A 20791-nucleotide genomic window follows, 5' to 3' on the forward strand; every position below is an offset into this window, starting at 1 on the left:
CCAGCTCCCCAGGGAGCAGCTTTCTCAAGCTCTGCTGCTCCTTTGCTGCTCACATCCCTTCCCTGCCCAGAGCTGAAGCTGTAACAGACTTGCAGCAGAGATATAAAAACAAACAAACAAACAAAATCCACATTTTCTTGTCATTAAAGCTCTCTGGTGCTCCCAGTCCCTGCTCCAGGCTCTGGGGCAGCAGTTGAGGTGCTTCCCCCCCAGTTCTGGGATCAGGGAAACTCCTGCATTGCTTCTCAGAGGGATTTAGGAGGAGAAAGGAGAGGCACAGAGCCTTGTGGCTGCCAGGGAGCTGGCAGTGCTCAGCAGAGCCTGGTCTGATGGAGAACAACCATTCCCTTCCAAACTCTGGTTCCTGTCTTCCCTGGGCACTTCCCTGGGCTGCTGAGCTCTTAACTGAGCACACCATAAACCCAGGCCAAGGCTGCCCTGGCCTCATGGCTACTGGCCACCAGCCAGCCAGGAGCCAGAGCCAAGGGGGAGCAGAGATGCCTGGGGTGAGGCAGAGCACAGCCCCAGCCTTAAAAAAGGAAAGACATGAGGAGCACCCCTGGGTGACATCAGCTGAACCACTCCCCAGCAGAGCAACCAAAGCCTTAAATTAGGTTGCCAAGAGTCAAGGAGCTTGGAATGGGGTTTTTTTTTCCCTCTTAAGTTTCTACTCTCCCTCTCATCAAACTTCCAGGGAAGAATTCTGAGCAGAGCTGAGCTGAGCCTCCACAGCACCGTTGGCTGCAAGGAGTTTCTTCTCCCAGAGTCCATCCAGCAAGAGGGTGCTCCAAGCACCAGCAATGCAGGAGGCCAGGAGCAGCTGGGCTCTAATGGGATCAATCAATTCATGGGATTGTTTATAGGAACACCACCAGGTTAAACCTGGTAAGCTGTTCTGTGGCAAAGCCACTGCTCAGCTCTGCACCTTCCTGAGGTTTTACTTGAAGAAGCTGGGCACAGATTTACCTGTGAAAACACAGCACACAGAGCAGAATCTTTGCCATCTCTCATAACCCTCAGAAAAAATAAAATAAAATAAAAATCCCTCTCCAGGTGAGTGAGGATGCAGTGCCAGGTTCTGCATCCTAGGGAAAGCAAAGCCCTGCATGCTCTGCATCCACACAGAGCTGGGACAGCAAAGCAGGAGCAGCTCCAGGGCTTTTCTGCAGCCCCCAGCTGCAAGCCCAGCATCCCCAGCTTTCTCACTCAAGAATTTACACCACCAAAGGGCAACTGGAGAAGCACAGTGGGTCAGAGCCCCCCCAGTAACTCCCTGGATCACAGCTTGCAGGAACTGGAGTCATCTCAGAGATGTGCTGGACTCTCCCTGATGGAGGAAACTCTTGGTGGTGGTGTTGTTGTGTGTTCCCTTTCTCTCTCTTTTTATTTGTTTTTTCCTTCATTGAAAATTCTCCCAGCCCTCCTCAGGCTGCTGCCAGCAAAGGAAAAGGTTACCCCAGTAATCAGCCCCGTGGTGCCGAAGTGTCTGCACCAAATTCAGCTCCAGCAGACATAAATAGGGGGCTCTAATCTCAGACTCTGTTCCCTGATAATCTGCTCGGCAATTTGCAGATAGGGGAGGCTGAGCACCCACAGGCTCCAGAGATGCAAGGGGGGTTAGAGGGGAGGCAGGACCCAGGTCCCCTCCGAGGGCTTGGGCTGTTTGTGCATCTTTCTTGTAAACCACCCACAGCAGACGTGGCCACCAACGTGCCAGGGCCTGATCCTGCCCCTTTGCCTCTCCCAGAACTGGGAGTTTTGGCTTTGGATTTGTAGCAGTCACTTGGGAAATCATAAACAGCTTTTCCTGCTCTGGAGGCAGCTCAGACATCAGGGAGGGTTTGTAGTAGCCTTGAGAAGGGAGCAGTGATGGGGGGGGGGAGTGTCCCAGCATCCCAACAAACCATTCCAGGTCACAGAGCAAGTGTGTGAGCTGCAAAAGCCACTTTTTTGGCCAAAATGAATCATCCTGGAGTATCCCAGGGTTAGGGTCTCTCCAATCACCCCTGCCTGGGGGACCTGGCCCATCTTCCAGCACTCTCCATCATCACTGCTCATGGTGGGGGTTTTGCTCAGCCCCTCTCTTGTGGGCAGAACCAGCTCTGGCCTGTGCTGGAGCAAATTCAGGCACAACACTCACCAGTCACCCCAGTAAGAGACACCTCTTCCCTTGCTCCATGAATGGGCCAAAAGGAGGGATCATAGAATCATGGAAAATGAGGGGTTGGAATGGACCTCAAAAGATCTTGTCCAACCCCCCCTTGCCATAGCAGGTGACACAGGAACATATCCAGGTGGGCTTTGAATGTCTCCAGGGATGCATCACTGCTGGAAAACAACTGGGAGAAAAAAAACAACTCCATGTGGGATAAAAATCCCTGCAAATGCTCCCTCTCGTGGAGGCTGGCTCTCCCGCTGTCCGGGAGAGGTCTTGTCCCCCAAAAAACCCATCCCACAAGGATAAGGGGCTCTGCAGTGTCTCCACCAGCCCGTTTTTCCCCAGCCTGGGGAATTGCTTCCCAAAATTCTTCATCCCCCAGCTGCACGGGATTTTGCAGTGCCAACACCTTGCTGCTGGGAACCCAGCCAAGCCCTCTCCGAGGTCATTTTGCAAAGACAATTAGGTAGTCCCTGGACAGTGCTGTCTCATTTTAATTAGATCTTCTTTCCAAAGAATTACTGAGCTGAAGGCTGAAGGCAAAGAGCATCCCCAGCAATCCATGGGAGGAGAAGGGCAGATGCACCTGTGTTTATGTCACCCCAGGGAGCAATGCCAGCTCGAGGAGGGGAAGCAGCAGCCTCTTCCATGTGATTCCATCCATTAATTCCTCAGGAAATACAAAACCCAGTGTGCAGGAGGCAGACCATCCCCACGTCTGGCTGCTGCTTCATGCTTAGGTGCCTCAGAGCAAGTGTTGGCTGCTTTCTGAGGTGGTTTTACAGGTGTAAAATGCACTTTTTTTTTTTTTTTTTTTTTTTTTGCAGAATTCATAAAACTATGGAATGCCACCAGGCCCTTCTTAACCCGTGGGGAGGCTGCTCCCACGGAGACGTGGTTGCACACAGGACACACACGTGGGAAAAGTGACCATACACCCACAGGACAGCCCTCAGCAAGGTGCTGCAGGTGGCAGGGCCCAGGTGGGACAGAAGGGACAGACAGAGTGGCAGAATGACGGGGTTACTGCCACAGACCTCACAACCCCTGTGGCCTGGGGGAAGCCACCCCCCCTTATCACTGGCTGTGCCACCCATGTGGGCTGCTGCACAGCCTCTCGTTCCCCCCCCAGCTGAACCCCCTGAGGAGCCCTCATACCAGTTGGTTGACCCCCGAGGAGCCCCGATACCCTCCGCCCCCCCATTAACCTTTCCCAGTACGAGCAGCCCCTCAAATGAACACTCCGAGGACCCCCGGTACCGTCCGCCCCCCCGAGCCACCCCCACGGTGGGGCGACTGTGCCACCTGGCGACCGAGCGTGGGACAGCGGCAGGGCCGGGACATTTCGGAGCCGAGGAGCATCCCAGAGAAGGAAAACCCAGAGGTTTTGGTTTGTTGCTTCCCTGCCCACCACCCAGGAGCCAAGCGGTGCCGCTCCCTTCGGTGGGGTGGCGGATGGAGGCCGCTTATCCCCCCTCCTCCCCCCGAGGAGGGCACATTTGGGTGCTCCCCTGTCCCATCCCGTCGGATGTCCCCAGCAAAGAGCCGTCGGGGCGCGGCCGCGTCTCCTCCCTTCCCGGAGCGGCTCCGGGACAGGCCTGGGAACTCCCTCCCCATCACCCGCCGCTGTAAACAACAGGAATAAACCCAGAGCCTCCCCTTTCCCCTTTCCCACCCTATCCTGGAGCAAGGAGCGGAGTAAACGGTGCCTGCGGCTAGGAACCAGCTCTGCATCTAAATAAACAGCTGCTTTTTCCCTGATAATGTTTGGAAACGCGTCCCCCCCACCCCCAGACACCCTCAGACATCAAAGCGAATCTGGGAACCTTGGGGCAGGGAACAGCCCTGGTGACTGCTTCGTCCTTCCTATTCTCCCCGTTCTCCCCCCCCCCCCCCCGACCCCAGCTTGTGTTGGGCCCAAGGACTGTGCTGGGTTAATGGGCCAGAACCGTCTGAACTGGGGTACAGAGAGGGGTGAGACCTTTGAGACTTCGGTGCCCAGAGGAAAAACCAGGGCAGAGGCTCCCCTGGAGCAGAAAAGCTCTGGAGTAGGTCGGGTGGGGTGTCACCCAAACTGGGTGGGCACCAGGGCTCCCAGGACGCCCCACTGGGGCTCAGATCCCCTCAACATCCCCAAAAACGGGGTGGGAGAAGAGGAGCCCCAGCAACACCCTGGCTACAACCCACTCACTGACCTTGCCAGAACCAGCAGCGGGAGCAGCGCAGAGCAATTGCGCGCTCCGCGCAACCCTAATAAACCATGCCCGGTACCGCAGCTGCGCATCCCGCCCCAAGCGTGCAGGTGCGACGGGGTGCGCAGGGACTCTGCGCGGGCGCGCAGCGCTGAGGGATGCCCGGCGGGGTGGGGAGGGGGGAAAACAAGGCTCCGCGGAGTGTGTGTGTGTGTGCTTCGTTCCCCCTCCGCTGCCCTTTGTCTATTGATCCGCGATCGGGAGCGGCAGACAGAGCGGCGGCCCCGCGGATAATTGGGGCTCCGAGGCCGTGACCGCCCCCTCCCCCCCTTCCCTCCCCTTCCCTGCGGGGGGCAGCGCCGGCGGGGCCCTAATTGGGAGCCTCAGCCAGGGGCTCAGCCCACTCCGCTTTGTCCCGGGTGCGCAGGCAGCGCGGCGCCAGCACAAAGAGCTCCCCGTCCCCCTGCCTGTCCCCCTGCCCGTCCCCCCTGACTGTCCCTCTGCCCGTCCCCCCTCCCTGTCCCCCTGCTGCTCGCCGGGCCGGGGTTCTTCTTCCCCGACGGCTGCGTCTCTCGCTTGTCCAGCTGGGGCTGGCAAATGGTCCTTGAAATGTTCAGATCATAGAATCATAGAATTGGCTGGGTTGGAAGGGACCTCAGAGATCATCAAGTCTTGATCCACTTGATCCCCAAATGAAGGGATTTGAACCCACATGTTGCACGGACAGGCCCTGGGATTCCGGGGGTATGAGGGAGGGGTTGGTACAGGGGTGTGAGCAGCTTCACAGCATCCTTCTGGGGGTGCCGTTCCATCTGCGTGTCCCCTGGGGTGTGCAGAGGGTCAGCTCCTGTAAACCTGTGACAAAAAGCAGTATTTACCCAGCCACCCCACCCCCAGCAGCTGGGCACCACCTCACCTTCCCCTTCTGCCACACATCAGTGACATGATGTGCTCTGAGGAGAGCTTGATGGCACCGGGGTGACACACAGGTACAGGGCCAGTGCCAGCTTGTCCTGCACAGTCTGGGCCTGTGAGGGGACAGGAAAAGCAGCAGCATTCCCCTTTTTCCACCCTGTATTCCAGGGGCCAAATACCCACCCGTGGAGCCCGTCTAGCACGGTAGCTTGGTGACCAAGGGGTTCTTTCTTCTCTTTGGAAAGAACCCCCCAGAAAACCCCACCAGTAACCCCAGTAAGCCCCACTGTGTCTGGGGAATCCCACCACCTTGGTGGCTGCTACCTGCTGGTGAAACACCAGCACCCATCACCAGAGCTCTCAGGGCTTTCATCTCATGACTCGACAGTGGTGCAGCTGGGCCAGGTGCTGTGGGTGCTCTCTGGGTGCACTGGGGGGGGGTGGGCGTGGGGGTGGGTGCTGGGTGTGCCCCCGCGGGGCCTCCTTGTGCCTTTTCATAGCTGAGGAACATAATCCCAGCATGGTGCGTGACTAATCAGTCGCTGCTTGTTGAGCTGTTTGAAAAGAGTTTCTCAGAGCTTGGGTTTGGCCACGGCAGGCCTGGAATAGCTCAGGTCCTGCCCAAACACCCTTTTGCCTTCACCCCCCCCTAGGTGTGTGTGTTGGGGGGGGCAGGCCCTGCTCCCTGCCTTAAAGCACTGCCCCTCAAGGTCACCCATGCAAACCCACACAGCACAGGGACCATTTTTCTCCCCTGGGTGAAGAGCAGCTTTGTGCCCAGCAGGCAGGTAGGGATGTCCCATTGGGAGCTCTCAGCTCCCAAGGAAAACGAGACATTTAAACCTTCACTTTCCCTGGGAGCAGGTGGAGCTGCCAGGACAGCAAAGAGCTGGCATGAGGCTCTGTCAGCTCTGTCTGCGGTCAGCAGCACCATCGGAAGGGTGGTGGAAAGGGCTGGGGAGCCCCCTCTGGTGCCAGCACACACCGTACTCCCCTTCACTAAAAATAGACCCATTAAATTGTTCCTCATCCTGAGTGCTGTTTATTCAGAAACAATCCCATCAGCCTTGTATCTTACCCTTCCCTCCTCCTCTTTAAAGCCGTTCCCACCCTGCCAGTCCCCCCCCCCCTTCCACCAGCACAAACGAGGGGCAGCAACTCTGCTCCTGCCGTCGGGCAATGCAGCCCCAGACCCTCCCGCAGACGCTGCCACCACGGGGTGGGGGGGGGAGGAGGGGCAGGGGGATTATCCTCCGTCCTCTCCCTTCCTGCAGCCCCCGGAGCGTCGGGGCGAGGGGTCGGGGGAGTCCGGGGAGGAGCCGTGGCCGCACACGACCCGCCCCGTCGGGGCCGGGCCGCGGTGGGTGCGCGGTGGCCCCAGCAGAGGGCGGCCTTGTCCCGGCGCTGCGCCCCCGCCCCCGGCCTCGTAAATCTTGCCCGGCATGGGAGAAGGGTAATTGGTGAGGAAAAGGGCTGTTTGCCTCCTCGGCCGCGCCACGCAACGCCCGGAGAGGCTCCGAGAGCCGGAGAGGGGAGGGGGGTACACACACGGGATGGGGGACGTGGGGACCCATAGCCCCCCTCCCCCGGAGCAGCCCCATCTCCGACGGTACCACCGTGCCTGGGTTATCCCTTCCCCGCCGGTACCGGTGTTACCAGAACATTCCGTTCCCCTCCGGTGCGCATCCCCGCAGCACGGTACCGGCCTGCCCGGTCCCTGCCCTCCCGGGGCGGTCCGGAGGATGGTGCGGACACAGCCGCACCTGCGGATACAGCCGCACCTGTGGAAGGTCCCGGAGCTGCATCCTCCCCGTCGCAGCCGTGAGCTCCCACCCGCGGACACCTCCGCGCCCCACCCTGCGCACCTGCGCCCACCCCCGTACCCCGCCAAGGGTCCAAGTCCCACAGCCGGCGGAGGGTCTTCTACCCCTGGAGACCCCGCGGAGCGCTCCGCGGGGCTGGAGGGCTGCGCACCTCAGGGGATTTTTATGTCCCCGTCGAAGCCGCGGCCCGCGGTGGGGTCGGAGAAGCCGCTGGGGATGCGCGGCCGCTTCCGTCACCGCGGAAAAACGAGTGGCCCGTTTTATATCCTCCTCCTGCGCGCCTGCGGAGAAGCGGCGGCCCCGACGGGGCTGTGGGGCCAAGGGAATGAAACAAGCGGGAGCCGGCAGGACTTCTCCGAGTGGTTTGTTGGGTTTTTTTTATTGAAAGATGTGAGAATTCATGAAAACTGAACAGACAGATACCCGAGTAACCAGCACGTTGCAAATCATGTATCTTTTATTTTAAAACAAATATAGAGCACAGTCCTGTGATATTTAAATTTCTTATATTTTTTTTTTTCGTTGTTGTTCTGGAGTGAAAAATAAAAACCTGAGGTTTATTCCTGCATTTTCTATACCCCGCACTGTAGCGATATTTTTGTCACCATTTGGATTAATGTTTTTTTGTTTGGTTGGGTTTTTTCCCCCCCTCCCAAAGTCTGTAAGAGAATTGAGCTCTTAGTTTCAATGACTCCAAAAATTGTTTTGCCGGTGGCACATGATTGTCCTAGAGAACAGGCGGGATAAACAATATTTTAAAACACAGTTAAAAGAAACCGATATCTCCTTCAATCACAAAGAGCTAAATAGTTTTCATTTACAATATATATGTTCATGTAAAATGAAAAAAAAAAAAAAAAAAGAAAAAGAAAAAGAAAAAAAAAACTTAAATGCGATGAGTTAAACTCTAAATATTATGTACACACCAATGTACAACTCTGAATAAATTAATACCAATTTGCATATTCTGGGATCCTTATAGCTTATTTACACAAATTACCATTTATTTCATAAATATTTGCCCGGGTACCCGCGGGGCTCCGCCCACCGTACCAGCTCTGTGCAGCGGTGGCTGCCGAGGCGGTTTGTTTCCCGTGTTTTCTTTCTTATTTCTTTTGTTTGTTTGTTTGTTTATTATTTTTTTCCTCCCCCCCTCCCTTTGCCCAGATGAGGCTTTGGCCCCGCTTACCTCCCCGGGGCTGGGGCAGGGGGGCTGGGCCACCCCATCCATCAGGTGCCTCCATGCCGGCTCCTTGCCCCCCTCCCACAGCTGCCCAGTGCCTCGAGTGCGGGAGTGGAGATGCTGGGGGGGGCTCCGTGGCCACACTGGAGTGGGAGGGGGGAGGTGGGGAAGCCGATCCCAGCCCCACAGCCAGGGGGGGGATGGGCGAGGCCTGCGCTCCCACCTCTCACTCCTGGTTCTGGAGCGTTGGGTCCACGCAGGCAGCGGGGTTTCATCCCTCTGCTCCAGCCCCCCCGTTCCTCATCCATCCCCCACCCCTCGCTCCGCAATAAATATTTATACTGTGCTGTACAAAATACCAGTGCTTCTCCGCCCCGCCGGGAGGGCTTGCTGCCCACCCCGTCGGTCACTTGGGGGACTCCCTGCCGGGTGACAGCTCCCGCTGGCTCTCCAGCCCGCTCACCAGTCTCTGGATGTTTTGCAGTTCGTTGAGGGATTCCTTCAGGGAGCCCTTGGGAGAGGCGGCGGCGGGGCGCTGGCTGCCCCCTTTGTGCAGGGGCACCTCGGGCAGGGGGCTGGATTCCCGGCTGCTGCCGGCCTTGGAGCCCTCGGAACCGGGGTTGATGCTGGCGGGCAGACCGGTGGTCAGCAGGTTGGTGCTGGGTGGGATGGTGACCGGGAGCTGGTAAGGGCTGAAGCGCAGGCGAGGACGGGTGCTGCCCAGGAAGGGGTTGCGGGAGAGCGGCCCCGCGGCTGCGGCGCTGGTGGCCGGCATGGCCGAGGCGGCTGCTGCAGCCGCTGCCATGTAGGTGTAGGGGTAGGGGAAGAGTCCGCCGAAGGTGGGCATCGGGATTCCCTGTGGAAAAGAAGAGGGGGGAGGGTGTTGAGAGCCGTGCCGACACTCCAATGCACCCTTGATGCTGCCTGACCCCCTCTAAGCCCCAGTCACGCTCCCTTCAGAAAGCCGAGGCAAAGCCAGGACACTCTGGTGTCACCCTAAAATCACAGAGTGGGGATAGCCCCGTGGGAAGGGTTGGGGGGTACAGCTGGGGAGCCCCATCCACCCCACGCTGAGCCAAGGTGGTGGCCCTGGGCACACAGCTCTCTCCAGGCCCTTCTCTGTCACTGTCCCCGTATTGCCCTGCATTCAGGGTGCCCCCATCTGTGCAGCATCACAGCCCTTTAACCACGTTAAAACACATCGTTAAGCAGGATCGATGAATTAGGGGAGTCCAAAGACATCTTTATGTTTCATCATCACAGGAGCTGGCGAAGGTGACACAAGTGCAGGGGATGTGGGAGCCATTTTGGGGCTGGCAGGGAGATAGAGGGGGAATGGGGCTGCTGAAGGGGACAGCCAGGCCAGACAGGGCCACAGCTCCTGACTCTGCCCCTGCTTATGGGAGAACCATATCAGCTGTAAAATAAATCAAGATTCCTCCTCAAATGAATCCTGTGTGGCCTCCTCAAATGAATTCTCTGTGGCCAAGCTTCAAAATGTCCCCTAGGTCCTGCCCATGCACATTAGGGGGCTGGGGGAACATCACTTCCTTGGACACAGGAGATACAGGGGGTGGTATAGGGGATGCTGGTGGGTGCACCAACAGCTCCTGACTTGCACTGAGGCCACCTGATGTGTCTCCACACTGAGGGGGCACCAGCTGGGCCTGACCAGTGCCCTCCAAAGCACTCTGTACATTCAGGGAGTTTTGGGGAAGGAGGCAGAGAGGAAGGCCCAAGGCACAGCTGGACAGCGGGAATGGGGACAGGGACACAGGGACACAGGGTGGGCGTGAGGGCTTACCTGAGAGGCCAGCATGTGCTGGGAGAGGTGGAAAGGGAAGGGGGTGGCCGTCCCTGCTGCACCCGGGGTGGATGAGAGGGCTCCATTCTCCAAGCTGCCCCCGCCGGTCACCGAGGCCAACAAGTGTCCCATGCCCATGGCAGAGAAGGCTCCGGGGGCCATGGCGAACTGTCCCGGGTGGATGAAGAGGGGCTGCCCGGCACCCAGGGGGCTGAAAAACTGCTGCCCGTGGAGGCCAGAGAGGGCCAGGCTCTGCAGGTGCCCAGCACTCAGGTGCGGGGGGCTGTCCGTGTGCACCATCAGGGGGGCAAAGGCCTCCTTGCTCAGCCCAACACCCTCCGCATCCTTCTTGCCCGGATCCGGCTCTTTCCTCCGTCCTTCCACCTTGTCCTTCTCCAGGCCTCTGGCGCCGAACAAGCCCTCACCAGGACCCTCCCGGGGGGATGCTCCATCTTTGACCTTCTCCGGGCTGCGCCTCTCCTTGCTCCTCTCCTCGGGGCACCAAGGGCTGCCGTGGGGCGTTGCGTCCTCCCCGCCGGGGCTGCCCGCTGCCGCCGGCCGCTCCTCGGGCACCTTCTCCACCTCCGCGTCGCTGTCAGCCCCCGGCTTCTCCTCTGCAAGGGGATGGAGGTCAGGGGGGCAGAGCAGAAGCACCCAGGGGACACGAGGAGAGGGTCATTGGTGAGAGCCCTGGGAGGTGGGGAGGGGAGGGGGGAAGAGATTGCTGCGGCAAAGCCCCAAGGGTTATTAATGGGAGAAATTAATGTTTTGGGGGAAAGAAACGGGCCCTGGTGGCGAGTGGTAGCTCTGGGGGAAGGGGGATTAGGAGCAGCAGCCCCACTGCTCTGCCAAACAGGAAAAACATGTTTGATGGAGGACCAAAATCTATTACAGCATCGCTCTCGTTAGCCACAAACTCAAAAGGGGATGGCTGGGGCGGGTGGACAGTGCTGGAGGAAATGGTCCTGGAGATATTTAATTACATGGAGCTGATCAGCAGCACACCGTGGATTTATTCCAAATGTGCAGGTTGAGGCAGGTTTAAAGAGCCAATTTTAAGGCAAGAAGTATGGTACTGACTTTCCTAAAAGGGGCTTTAATTAAAAGAATTAAAAGAAAAACAAAAAAAAAAAAAACAAAACAAAAAACTGTCATAGAGAGCTGGGAAGAGGAAAGGAGACGAGGGGCTTGGGGAGGGTGAGGGGAGCAGAGCCCCTGCCCGACCGGCTCCCGCTAAACTAAAACAACATTTTGGTGCGGGTTAGGTGAAGCTCTGCAGGCTGGGGAGAATATTCAGGGAAGCCTTTGAAAGAGGAGAGGGGTGTAATAAACCCTTCCACCAGCTCGGGGCAGGGGCGGGGGGTGTGATGGTGGTTGCAGATTTGATGAAGGTTTGCAGGGAATCGGGCTGGTGGAAAGTTTAAAGAGCAGCAGATTGATAGTGCGGCAAGACAAAACCCAGCGTCTAAAAACTGCAGTGTGGGAAGTGCTGGTTTATTTTCATTTACTAGCTTGAAGTCCTGCAGTTACATTTTTTTTTCTGCCTTCCAAATGTATGATTTTTTTTTTTTTTCCAGAGGAGTATGAAATAGCCCTGAAAGGCAGGGCACACACCAGCCAGAAGCCGGGCAAACCCATCCAGCACATGGGCTGCTTTACCGTTTCTTCTTGTTTACATTCATTATAAACAGGAAAACATTGCACCCCATGAACGCCATTCACCTTTGCTCTCTTTTTGTCCTGCCATTTCCATCTCCTTTTTTTCCCCCCTAATAGTTTGCAACCGGCACTCAAGAAGGAGCAGAACTTAGGGGAAATTTGGGAACATCGCTTCCCTCCAGCCCCCATCACCTCCAACGCAGGGATGGGGGAAACCAGAGGGGAGCTATGGGGGGTGCGGGCGGGTGGACTCATCCCCGAGGGCGCGGTGGGGACGGAGCTGGGGGGAATCTTCCATTTACCTCTGCTGCTGCCTTTGAGGCGGAGGGGGCTGGGGAGGGGGCCCACGGGGGAGTGGAGGGCGTCACGCACGGCCGAGGGCTCGCAGGAGGAGGCGTCCGACTCGCCGCCGTCTCGGTCGGGTTTGCAGGGCTCCTCGTACATCCGCAGGGAGGGCAGAGAGAGCTGCTTCCTACGGGGCAAGAAGGCAACGTCGAGCAGCGCCCGGCCCTCCGCGGGCGCGGAGCTGCGGCTGCACAGGGGTTGGGGTTGTGGGGAAAGGCGTTTGTGGAGGGGACACCCCTTACCTTTTCTCCCGTCGGCCATTGCCCGTGTCCCGAAAGCCCTTGGCGAAGGGGTTGTTATCGATTTTCAGCTGGGTGATCTGCGGGGTGGGGGGAGATGAAAGAAAAGAAGGAGGTGTGAAGCCTTTGCCCGGTTTCCCCCCCTCGCCTCCAGCTCCATCCTCGCTGCCGTCGGGGAGCCCGGGGTGCGCTGCGCAGCCCGGCGGCCCCGCTTTAACACACCGCACGCTTTATTAAAAATGATGCTGAGGTTTAGGCTTGAATTATTAATAAAGTCTTAATGATAGGGAGTTATTTTTCACGGCCCCCCGGAGGGAAGATGGCGACTGAGCCGCGCGGCGCTGGTTAAAAGCTATTCCTATCCCCTCCCCGCCACGGGCTTCTTGGGGACGGCGACATTAGGGCTCTCAATAATGCATGGAGATGAAATACGGCCCCGAGAGGGAACCCTGGAAAAAGGTTCGGCCGCCCAACCCCGCCGCAATCTCCGGCCCGGCCCGCAGCAGCCCCCGGCCCGACGGGGCCCACCGGCCGGCGGCTGCCCCGCTCAGCTTGCAGCGGCCGAGCAGACAAAGTGCTCTTTAATCGATTGTGACTCTTCGCCATAAACTTTACGAGGGCAACAAGCCCACCAGGACCCTCAGACAGAGCTGTCAATTAGCATCAGCAGGCAGAGGTGGAGGTGGGGGGTCAGCTTTTGGGTTAAAACACACACACACAACCCTCGGACGGGGCCGGCAGAGGCTCTCCGCTCCCCACCGGGCTCTCCTGGCTCTGCTGCTCGGAGGGTGATACTTGCTAAATCACGAAAGCAACTAAAATTAGCTTATCTAACTCTATTTTTTCTGGCCCAGGGCACTTTCTCCATGTGAGGCTGGTGCTGCATTCAGCAAGAGACTCCCACAGCCCAGAAAAGGTGCAACGAAGTCCAGGAGCACATTATCAATAGTAATAATAGAAATAGTGACAATATCAAGAGTAATAATAGAAATAGGAACAATATCAAGAGTAATAATAGAAATAATAACAAATAGAAATAGTAATGATAGCGATGATAGCTGGAGTAGGATGAAGGGTGCCTCCTGCTCTGAGGATCTGGGCTTTAACCTTTCTCCTGTTGCTTCTTTTGGCCACTCTCCCCCCCCCCAAAAAAAAGGTCCTTATGCCCACTCAGACAAACACCCTGCTAAAGGGGAAGGGATGGGAGAGGGGTGAGGGTAAGGGATGGGGAATGGGTAAGGAGGGGAGGGCAGGGGCTGCCCGGCCGTACCTTGTCGTTCTGGTAGGCGGTGACGGCGATGAAATCGGTCTCGGGGAACACGTAGGTGCGGAAGGTGCTGTAGGGCAGCTTGAGGATGTCGTTGGCCCGGACTATGTGGAACCGGGGCTGGTACTTGTGCATGGAGTTCAGGATGGTCTGGGGGGGCGAGAGAGCACAGCCCGGGGCTGCCGTCAGCCTCACCGCTCACCTTCCCCTCCTGGCTAGCTACCTCCCTAAAAAAAAAAATCCTTTTTCTCCCGATAACAACCCCCCAAAAATAATAAAAATTCACCCCGAGGAAGGAATGCCGGCGGATGCCAAAGAGGGAGATTTCTCTTTCTTTTTCTCTTTTTTTTTTTTTGGTTTGCTTGTTTCTGCCGCTGCATGATCTGCCCCCAAATAAGGAGGTCAGGGGAAGGCAGGCACAGCAGCATCTTTGCGAGTGTGAAACACAGCAATAAAGCAGCAAAAGGATCTCCCCGTTTTGTTACAACCCTGCCAACGCCAGGCGAGCTTTCGACACTTTTCATATTTCCGTCCTTTAAAAACAAAAAAAAAAACCCACCCAAAAAACAAAAACACGACAACCTCAAACCTCCATCTCGCCACCACCACAACAAATAATATTAAAAAGCCTCTCGGTTGGTGTCGGTGGCAGCAGAAACCGGTGCCAGCTCCAGACAGAGCTTGCGAGGTGAAAGGAGCGTTTTACCAAGAGCCATGTTAAATTTATGTCTCGGAGCAACGCTGCAGAAAGAACAGACTTTTTTTTTTTTTTTTTTCCAACCAGGTGTCTGAAAGCTTCGCCAACACTCAAAGCCATTCTCTATCCTCTCGTTTTGTTTTTTTTTTTTTAACTATTAATATTCTTTTTTTTCTTATTTTTTTTTTATGTGAATCCAACACAATTTGGCTGAGGATTTTCGGAAGCAGACGAAACCCCCCGAGCCGCACCCCGGGGGCTGCTCCGACCTCGTCTCCCTCACCGGCAACGTTTTCCTGCCTGATAGGTATTTAAATAATTCCCCAATCTGCTGTGGTCGGGCTGAAATGCAGTATTCACCTCCTGGAACTGGTAGGGGAAGGGCGAAAGCTTGAGTAATTATTGGCAAATCACGTCGGCCAAATGGCTAAATAATTATCACTTCATTTCGTTTTAGAAGGCCATAAAAAAAAAAATCCCCCCTCTTTTTAACCCCAGCAATAATCACCTGCTGATGAACTGTCGGATCGCTATTATATTAATATCATTTACATGGGATTTATCATTAAAATGGTGCAAAAAATCTCGTTCAGGCGTGCAAAGCTGCATTCCTTGGAAAAAAAAAAAAAATCATCTGTCTCTGGCCAGATGGGCAGTTGCTAAACCTTCATCTCCCAGATTTAACACAGCCCGGATTTTGGACAACGACAGATACCAGAAATCTTTAATTGAAGGAGGCGAACCGTTAAAAACGCTGAATCAAACTAGGTCTTTTTTTTCCCTCAGTATCAAAAAAAAGCTATTTTTTAGACTCCCTCTCTATCGATTTACCTTTACTGTCTATAAATAACCTTGCAATGTATTATTTAACAAAGACGCTGTTTCCTGCCTTAAAAAGAAAAGGAAAAAAATAAAAATACATATATATATATCTTAAAAAAGTTCCCGGGGAGCTGCCTGAGCTCTCTCCCACCTGAGCTCCGTGTCTCCCCGGCTCCGCCGGCCCCTTCTCCCCGCTAATTACCGAATAACCAACACCGGACGATGAACTTTCCCTTTATCGCCCTAAATGCGTGTCCGGAGTCTAGAGATAACCAGCTTGGGCGCTGTGATTTTTTTTTTTCCCTCCCCCCGTGTATTCCCGCAGGATCACGCGTTTTGACCCAGCGAATCTCTGCAAATTGCCAGCAAGCTTCGGTTTCTTCCTTTCTTTCCTTCTCTCTCTTTTTATTTTTATTCTTTGGGGGAGTTTGTTTGTTTGTTTGGGTTGTTGATATTTTGGCTTCTTTTTTTTCTGTTTACTTGTCGGGTTTTTTTTTTTTATTTGTTTGTTTAACCTCCGGGATAAGATGCAAATATGACCAATAAGGAAATAAATCGGGGCGTTGGGGAACCTTTCAGGAGCATCTGGTGAGGAACTGCAGCTGCCAAAGGCTCCGGCCCTGCTTCCAGCCTTAAAACCCAGCGCAGGTGCCTCTACTTCCAGGACCGGTACCCCCGGCCCGGTCCAGCCCAGCCCGCACCTGCCCAGTCACCTCCCCATCGGGGCTCCCCTGGCTGCCGCCCCCGGCCCCTCACATCCAGCCCCCCAAATCTGGCTGCCCGCAGAGCCACGAGGAGGCAGGACAGGCCGGGGAGGCCGGGAATGCTGGAGCCAAGGGGACCCTGGGGGTATCGGCAGCCCAACCTTCTCCTTCCCGGTCCTAGGACATCGGGGACCTGCTTCTCGGTACCGGGCAGCACTGGGGACCCGGGGGTATGGGAGAACCGGGCCACCATAGGGCCCAGCAAGGCCCCGCCGTGCATCCCGGCCCCAGCTGTGCTTCAGCCCGGGGGGAGACGCATTTAAAGCCCAGCGGCTCCCCACGACCCCCCCCCCCCTCGGGTAGAGCAGGACCGGGCAGCCCCGGCAGCGGGCAAACCCCATTTATTTTTGCGAGGGTCCCTTCTCTGGGGAAGGGGGGGTTCTCTCTGCCCCGCAGCCGCACTTACAAAGCCGTGTTTGTCCGAGATGTTGTTGGTGAGCTTGAGTTTGTGGAAGGCAACAGGTTTGGCCATCCACTGCTCCCCCGTGGCCGGGCTGTCGGGGTGGATGTACATGCGCTTGGGCATCTCCGGGTCGGCCTTTCCGGCGACCATCCAGCGAGAGTTGTGGAATTTGTACCGGCAATCGTCAGCCGCCACTATATCCATCAGCAAAATGTATTTGGCCTTCTTGTCCAGGCCGCTCACCCGCACCTTGAACGGGGGGAACATCCTCCTGCGGAGAGACCCAGAGCGGTACAGGGCTGTGCCCACCCGCCCCACACCCGACGGCCGCACCGCTCCGCCCGGCCCCCCCAGACCACCATCTTTTCATTTAGTTTCGCTGAAGATTCCCAGCTTTTTTTCCACACTTTTCTTCTGCTTCTCACCCCGCTCTGCTGCACCCGTCGGGGGCAGGAAGCAGGGGAAAGATTAAAAAAGAACAAAATACCACCAAATAAAAACAAAACAAAACACCTTAAAAAATTCCCATCCTGGGAAATAAGGAAAATTCATCCCGGATTTCACTCCGTTTCCCTGCCTTCCGACTAGCCGCTGGTCTAGCACCCGGGCAGCACCCGATGCCCTCCCCTGGGGCCGGGTGTACGGGCAGGGCCGGGGACGACCCCGGTTTCGGGGAAAGTTTGGCAGAAGGGGAGGAAGCGGCGTAAACAAATGCAGCGGGGGATTACGGGCGCTCAATTAGCGCGCACAAATTTAATTTGGGACCGCGCTCGGAAAACTAATATTGGGGGTGGCGGGGGGGGGGGGAACCTCGGAGCAATGCTAAACACCTCCGAAAAACTCCAGGGATCGAAAATCCCCGAGTTAATTCTTGTCGCTGGATTTGGCGAGCCTTTAGGGGGGGAACGGGGCGAATCGGAGGGGCTGCGCGGCCGCGCAGGTGCGGGGTGGGCTCCGTGGGGTTCGGCGGGGCTGCGCGGGGCCGGAGTCTTACCTCCCGGATTTGGTGATCACCATCTCGGTTCCCAGTTTGTGAAACTGGTCCCAAAGTTCCTTGGCTTCCAGCGTGACTTTAGGGTCGTCTTCGACCTCTTCCTCGGGTTCCAGGCTCTTGAGGGAGCGCAGATGGGCGGCTTGGTGGTGGTGTCCCAGGGCCGAGACGTGGAGTCCGGCCTCAGCCGCCCCGGCCAGCCCGGGGTCCGGCATGGGCTTTGCCAGAGCGGCCGGAGGCAGAGCCAGAGCAGGGAAAAAGGAAGGCTGGGCGGCTGCGAGGAAAGCGGACATGGGGAAGTCGGCCGGCCGGGGTGCGTGGAAGGGGTGGTAAGCCATGGCAGTCCCTGGGAAGGCTGGATCTCTCATCGGTGCATCCACAAATCCAGGAGAAAAAGAGGGATTCCCTTTCCAAAAACGAGTGTGTGCGATTTTGGTTGTTGTTGGGTTTTTGTTTGTTTGTTTGTTTGTTTGTTTTGTGGGGCTTTTTTTTTTTTTTCCCTTTCTATCTTCTTCTGCCAAGCGAACTCGCTCGAGTCTCTGGAAGAGGAAGGAAAATCACCAACGCACACACAGAGAAAAATTTTAAAAAAGCACACAAAAAAAGCCGAAAAAGCAGCGGAACTAAAGATGAAAACAAATTTTAAAAAATTATTAAAAAAAAAAAAAAAAAGAGAAAAAAATAAAAGAAAAAACCCAACCAAAAAATAAAAAGAAGAAGAAAAAAGAGAGGCAGTTCCCGGCTCCTGGGACTCCCGGTCTGCGGAGGGGAGACAGTAGGTCCTTATTTTTTGTTGTTGTTGTTGCAGCGAGGGAGAGCGAGCGAGGGAGAGAACCCTCCCGGTAAAGTCCTTCCCAACACTAAAATAGAAACAAAAGCCGGCGCGGGGCTGCGCGGAGCGGCGCGGAGCAAGGGGCGGCCGCGCTGGCCCTCACACCCCCGCGGGCCCTGGCTGCGCCCCGGCCCGGCTGCGCGCTCCGCGGAGGACGGCGCTGGGGCCAGGGCTGCTCATGGCTAAAGGAGCCGGAGTGGAAACGGTTAGATCTTGTCCTGATCTCTGTAAAACTGTGACTATCTCACATGTCCTTCCTGCTCTGATCCGCCCGCTAATGAGCCAAGCCCCCTTGATTGCTGATTTTACGCGTTTCAGACCAATTGTGGATCTGCATAGGCGTGGTTTTGACAGCTCCGGCCAAGCTCCGGGGCGCGGGGAGGGAGAGGGGGGGTGGGAGGAGGAGGGAGGGAGGAAGGAAGGGAAGAAGGAAAAAAAAAAAAAAAGGGGGGGAAAAAAAAAAGAAAGAAAAAAAAGAAGAAGGTGTCGGAAGCATCGGCAGTAAGAAAACATGTCAACAGAATAAAATATTAACCAATGACAGAGAAAAGTGCTCGAAATCCCACCCCCGGCTCCTTTCCGCATACCGGGTCAGCCCTCGCTGCGCCGCGGCCGGGGAGCGGCCACCGCCGGTGCGGGGACAACGCGCGGAGCCACCGCGGCGGAGCGGGGAGCGGCGGACGCGGAGCCCCGGGGGCGGGGGGGCGGCGGCCAAGGGCCCCCCGCCGGTCTGTGCGGGGGCGGCGAACCGGGGAAGGGGGGGTGAGGCCGGGGGAGCGGGGCGGCTGCCGCCTTTACGACAGATCCTGGAGAGCGGATCGAGGTGGGGCGCGCCCCGCTCGCCGCAGAGCCGCGCAGAGCCGCGCAATTGCCGCGCAGCAGCCCGCGCAGCGCCGACGGGGCGGCAGCCGTGAGCGCGGCCCGGCCGAGAGCTGCGGGCGGCGGAGAGGCGACCTCCAAGGCCGGGTGAGTCGCTCCCTGCCGCCGCCCCCAGCCCTGCCGGCAGCCGCCCCGACGGTGGGGAGGGATCTGGGGGGGTCCCGGCAGCCGCCCTGCACCCTCCGCTGAGGCGCATCTCCCGCTGTCGGGGTGCGCGGCCCGGGGCCGGCGAGGCTGTGGCCGGCCGGAGGGGATGTTTACCCGGGAGGGGGGGAGGCAGATAAGGCGGAAAGGAGGGGGGGTGACGGGCACGGCGGGGCTGTTTGCGGAGGGATTAGGGCCGGTCCCGCCGCGCCGGGGCCCGGGGGGGCGGCGGGCGCGGTGGGTGTCCCCGCGGAGAGGTCGGTTTGGAGATCTGCGCTGATTAACTGAGGGCCGCGGTGGCTGAAGAGGGCCCTGGCGCCAGGCGGCTGAGTCCTCACAATAAAGACCCGTCTCTTGTCACTTCATATTTACCCCCAAATCTTCAAAAAGCGCCCTGCCATCCTTCCAAGGCTCCTGCCCCTGCCGCCTGCTCTGCGGCCAGGCGGGACGGGGCGGGGGGGGACACAGATGACATCCCCCTTCTCTGCCCACCGGCCGGCCTGTCCCCCTCCCCCCCCAATCCCTGCCGCTCCGCGGATGCGCATCGTTTCGCTGCCCCTCGTGCGGAGTGAAGGGAGGGGACCCCCGGTTGCCCCCTCCCCACCTCTTCTTAACCCTCTCCCGGTTCATCCAGCCGACAGCGATCCCCGTTCGCTGTCTCCCTCCACCCCGGCACCATGAAGAGCCCAAACCTAAGTTCTGGGCACTTCTCTGGGGCGTTCACAACCTGCCCGTGTCCCGCGGCAGGTTCATCTCTGCCTGCTCTGCCCGGCCCCAACACCGCGCCCGACGGGGCGGGCACCGAGAGTACTCCCGAGGCTGCCCCAGCCGGGGTCGGCAGTGGGGCGGTGTGGGTCCTGCTGACCATTGAACGGGGACCGAGGACTGAAATTTAGACCCGATTTGGACTTTGCTTCCTCGCTGCCGCGGAAAACTGCTGACGGCAGCTTTGGAAAGGAAAAAAAAAAAGTCTTGCTGGTGTTTAATTTTTTTTTTAATTCCCCCTCACAAAGCAAACCTGGAGCTCTCATTGCCCCGGGGCGGCATCGCCCCGCACCGGGGACGGCTCTCCCGCAGACATTTCCCCGTGAGGAGACGTAGGCCCATCGGGGCCTGGAGGTATCTGGGTCCTCTCGAGAAAATGTCGCCTGTCCTCCGGCCCGGGATCCCCAGCCGTGACCCCCCCCCTTTCCCGCATGGCTGTAACACCTCAAAACCCCTCACCTGCAGCATAAAACCACCACAGAGCAGCCTCGTTTCCCCGACCCTCTGTAAGGGCGCCCGCAGATGGGACTGCCGGAGGTGGGGGAATAACGGGGAGCGGGGCACCCACCCACCGGGGTAGGTCCGATGGGTGCTGCGGACCCAACTCAGGAGCCTGCGCCCATGAACGGGGCGAGAGGCTCATGCCCGCGGCCGGGACAAACCCGACGTCGCCCCGTCGGTGCCCGGGCACGGCAAGAGGAGTTCTTCCTCCCGTCCCAAAGCCAACCTTGCTCCGGGGGTCGGGGATGTCCCCTTTCCAAAGAAGGTTTCCCCGCTCCTCTCAGGGAGCCGCAGCCCTCTGGGCCACCGGGACCGTTCCCGGGAGTCGCCTGGGCTGTCGAGCCGTCCCCGGTTTGGGGCGACGGCGATCGGGACTTCCCGGGGATCCATCCCGGGCCGGGCCAGGGG

The 20791-nt window shown here is 57.7% G+C and overlaps 1 protein-coding gene across 1 annotated transcript; it reads right to left on the minus strand.

Moving 5' to 3' along the window:
• Positions 1-7463: 7463 nt before the first annotated feature.
• Positions 7464-17768, minus strand: TBX2 (T-box transcription factor 2). Its single transcript, XM_030462477.1, has 7 exons — positions 17266-17768; positions 16275-16542; positions 13589-13735; positions 12322-12398; positions 12037-12206; positions 10076-10689; positions 7464-9127 (listed from the first exon to the last, which is right to left on the minus strand). The coding sequence occupies exons 1-7, from the start codon at positions 17628-17630 to the stop codon at positions 8678-8680; spliced, it is 2091 nt and encodes a 696-aa protein (XP_030318337.1). The 5' UTR covers positions 17631-17768; the 3' UTR covers positions 7464-8677.
• Positions 17769-20791: the final 3023 nt, after the last annotated feature.

Source organism: Calypte anna, chromosome 19 (genome assembly GCF_003957555.1).
Source record: "Calypte anna isolate BGI_N300 chromosome 19, bCalAnn1_v1.p, whole genome shotgun sequence".
Lineage (NCBI taxonomy): Eukaryota > Metazoa > Chordata > Aves > Apodiformes > Trochilidae > Calypte > Calypte anna.

Excerpts from the sequence above, each read along its gene's own strand:
- TBX2 (XM_030462477.1), bottom strand. The coding sequence starts at position 17,630 with ATGAGAGATCCAGCCTTCCCAGGGACTGCCATGGCTTACCACCCCTTC. Across the intron at positions 12,207-12,321 it reads AATGGCCGACGGGAGAAAAG|GAAGCAGCTCTCTCTGCCCT; the intron begins GTAAGGGGTGTC and ends CTTGCCCCGTAG. Across the intron at positions 9,128-10,075 it reads AGCACATGCTGGCCTCTCAG|GGAATCCCGATGCCCACCTT; the intron begins GTAAGCCCTCAC and ends TCTTTTCCACAG.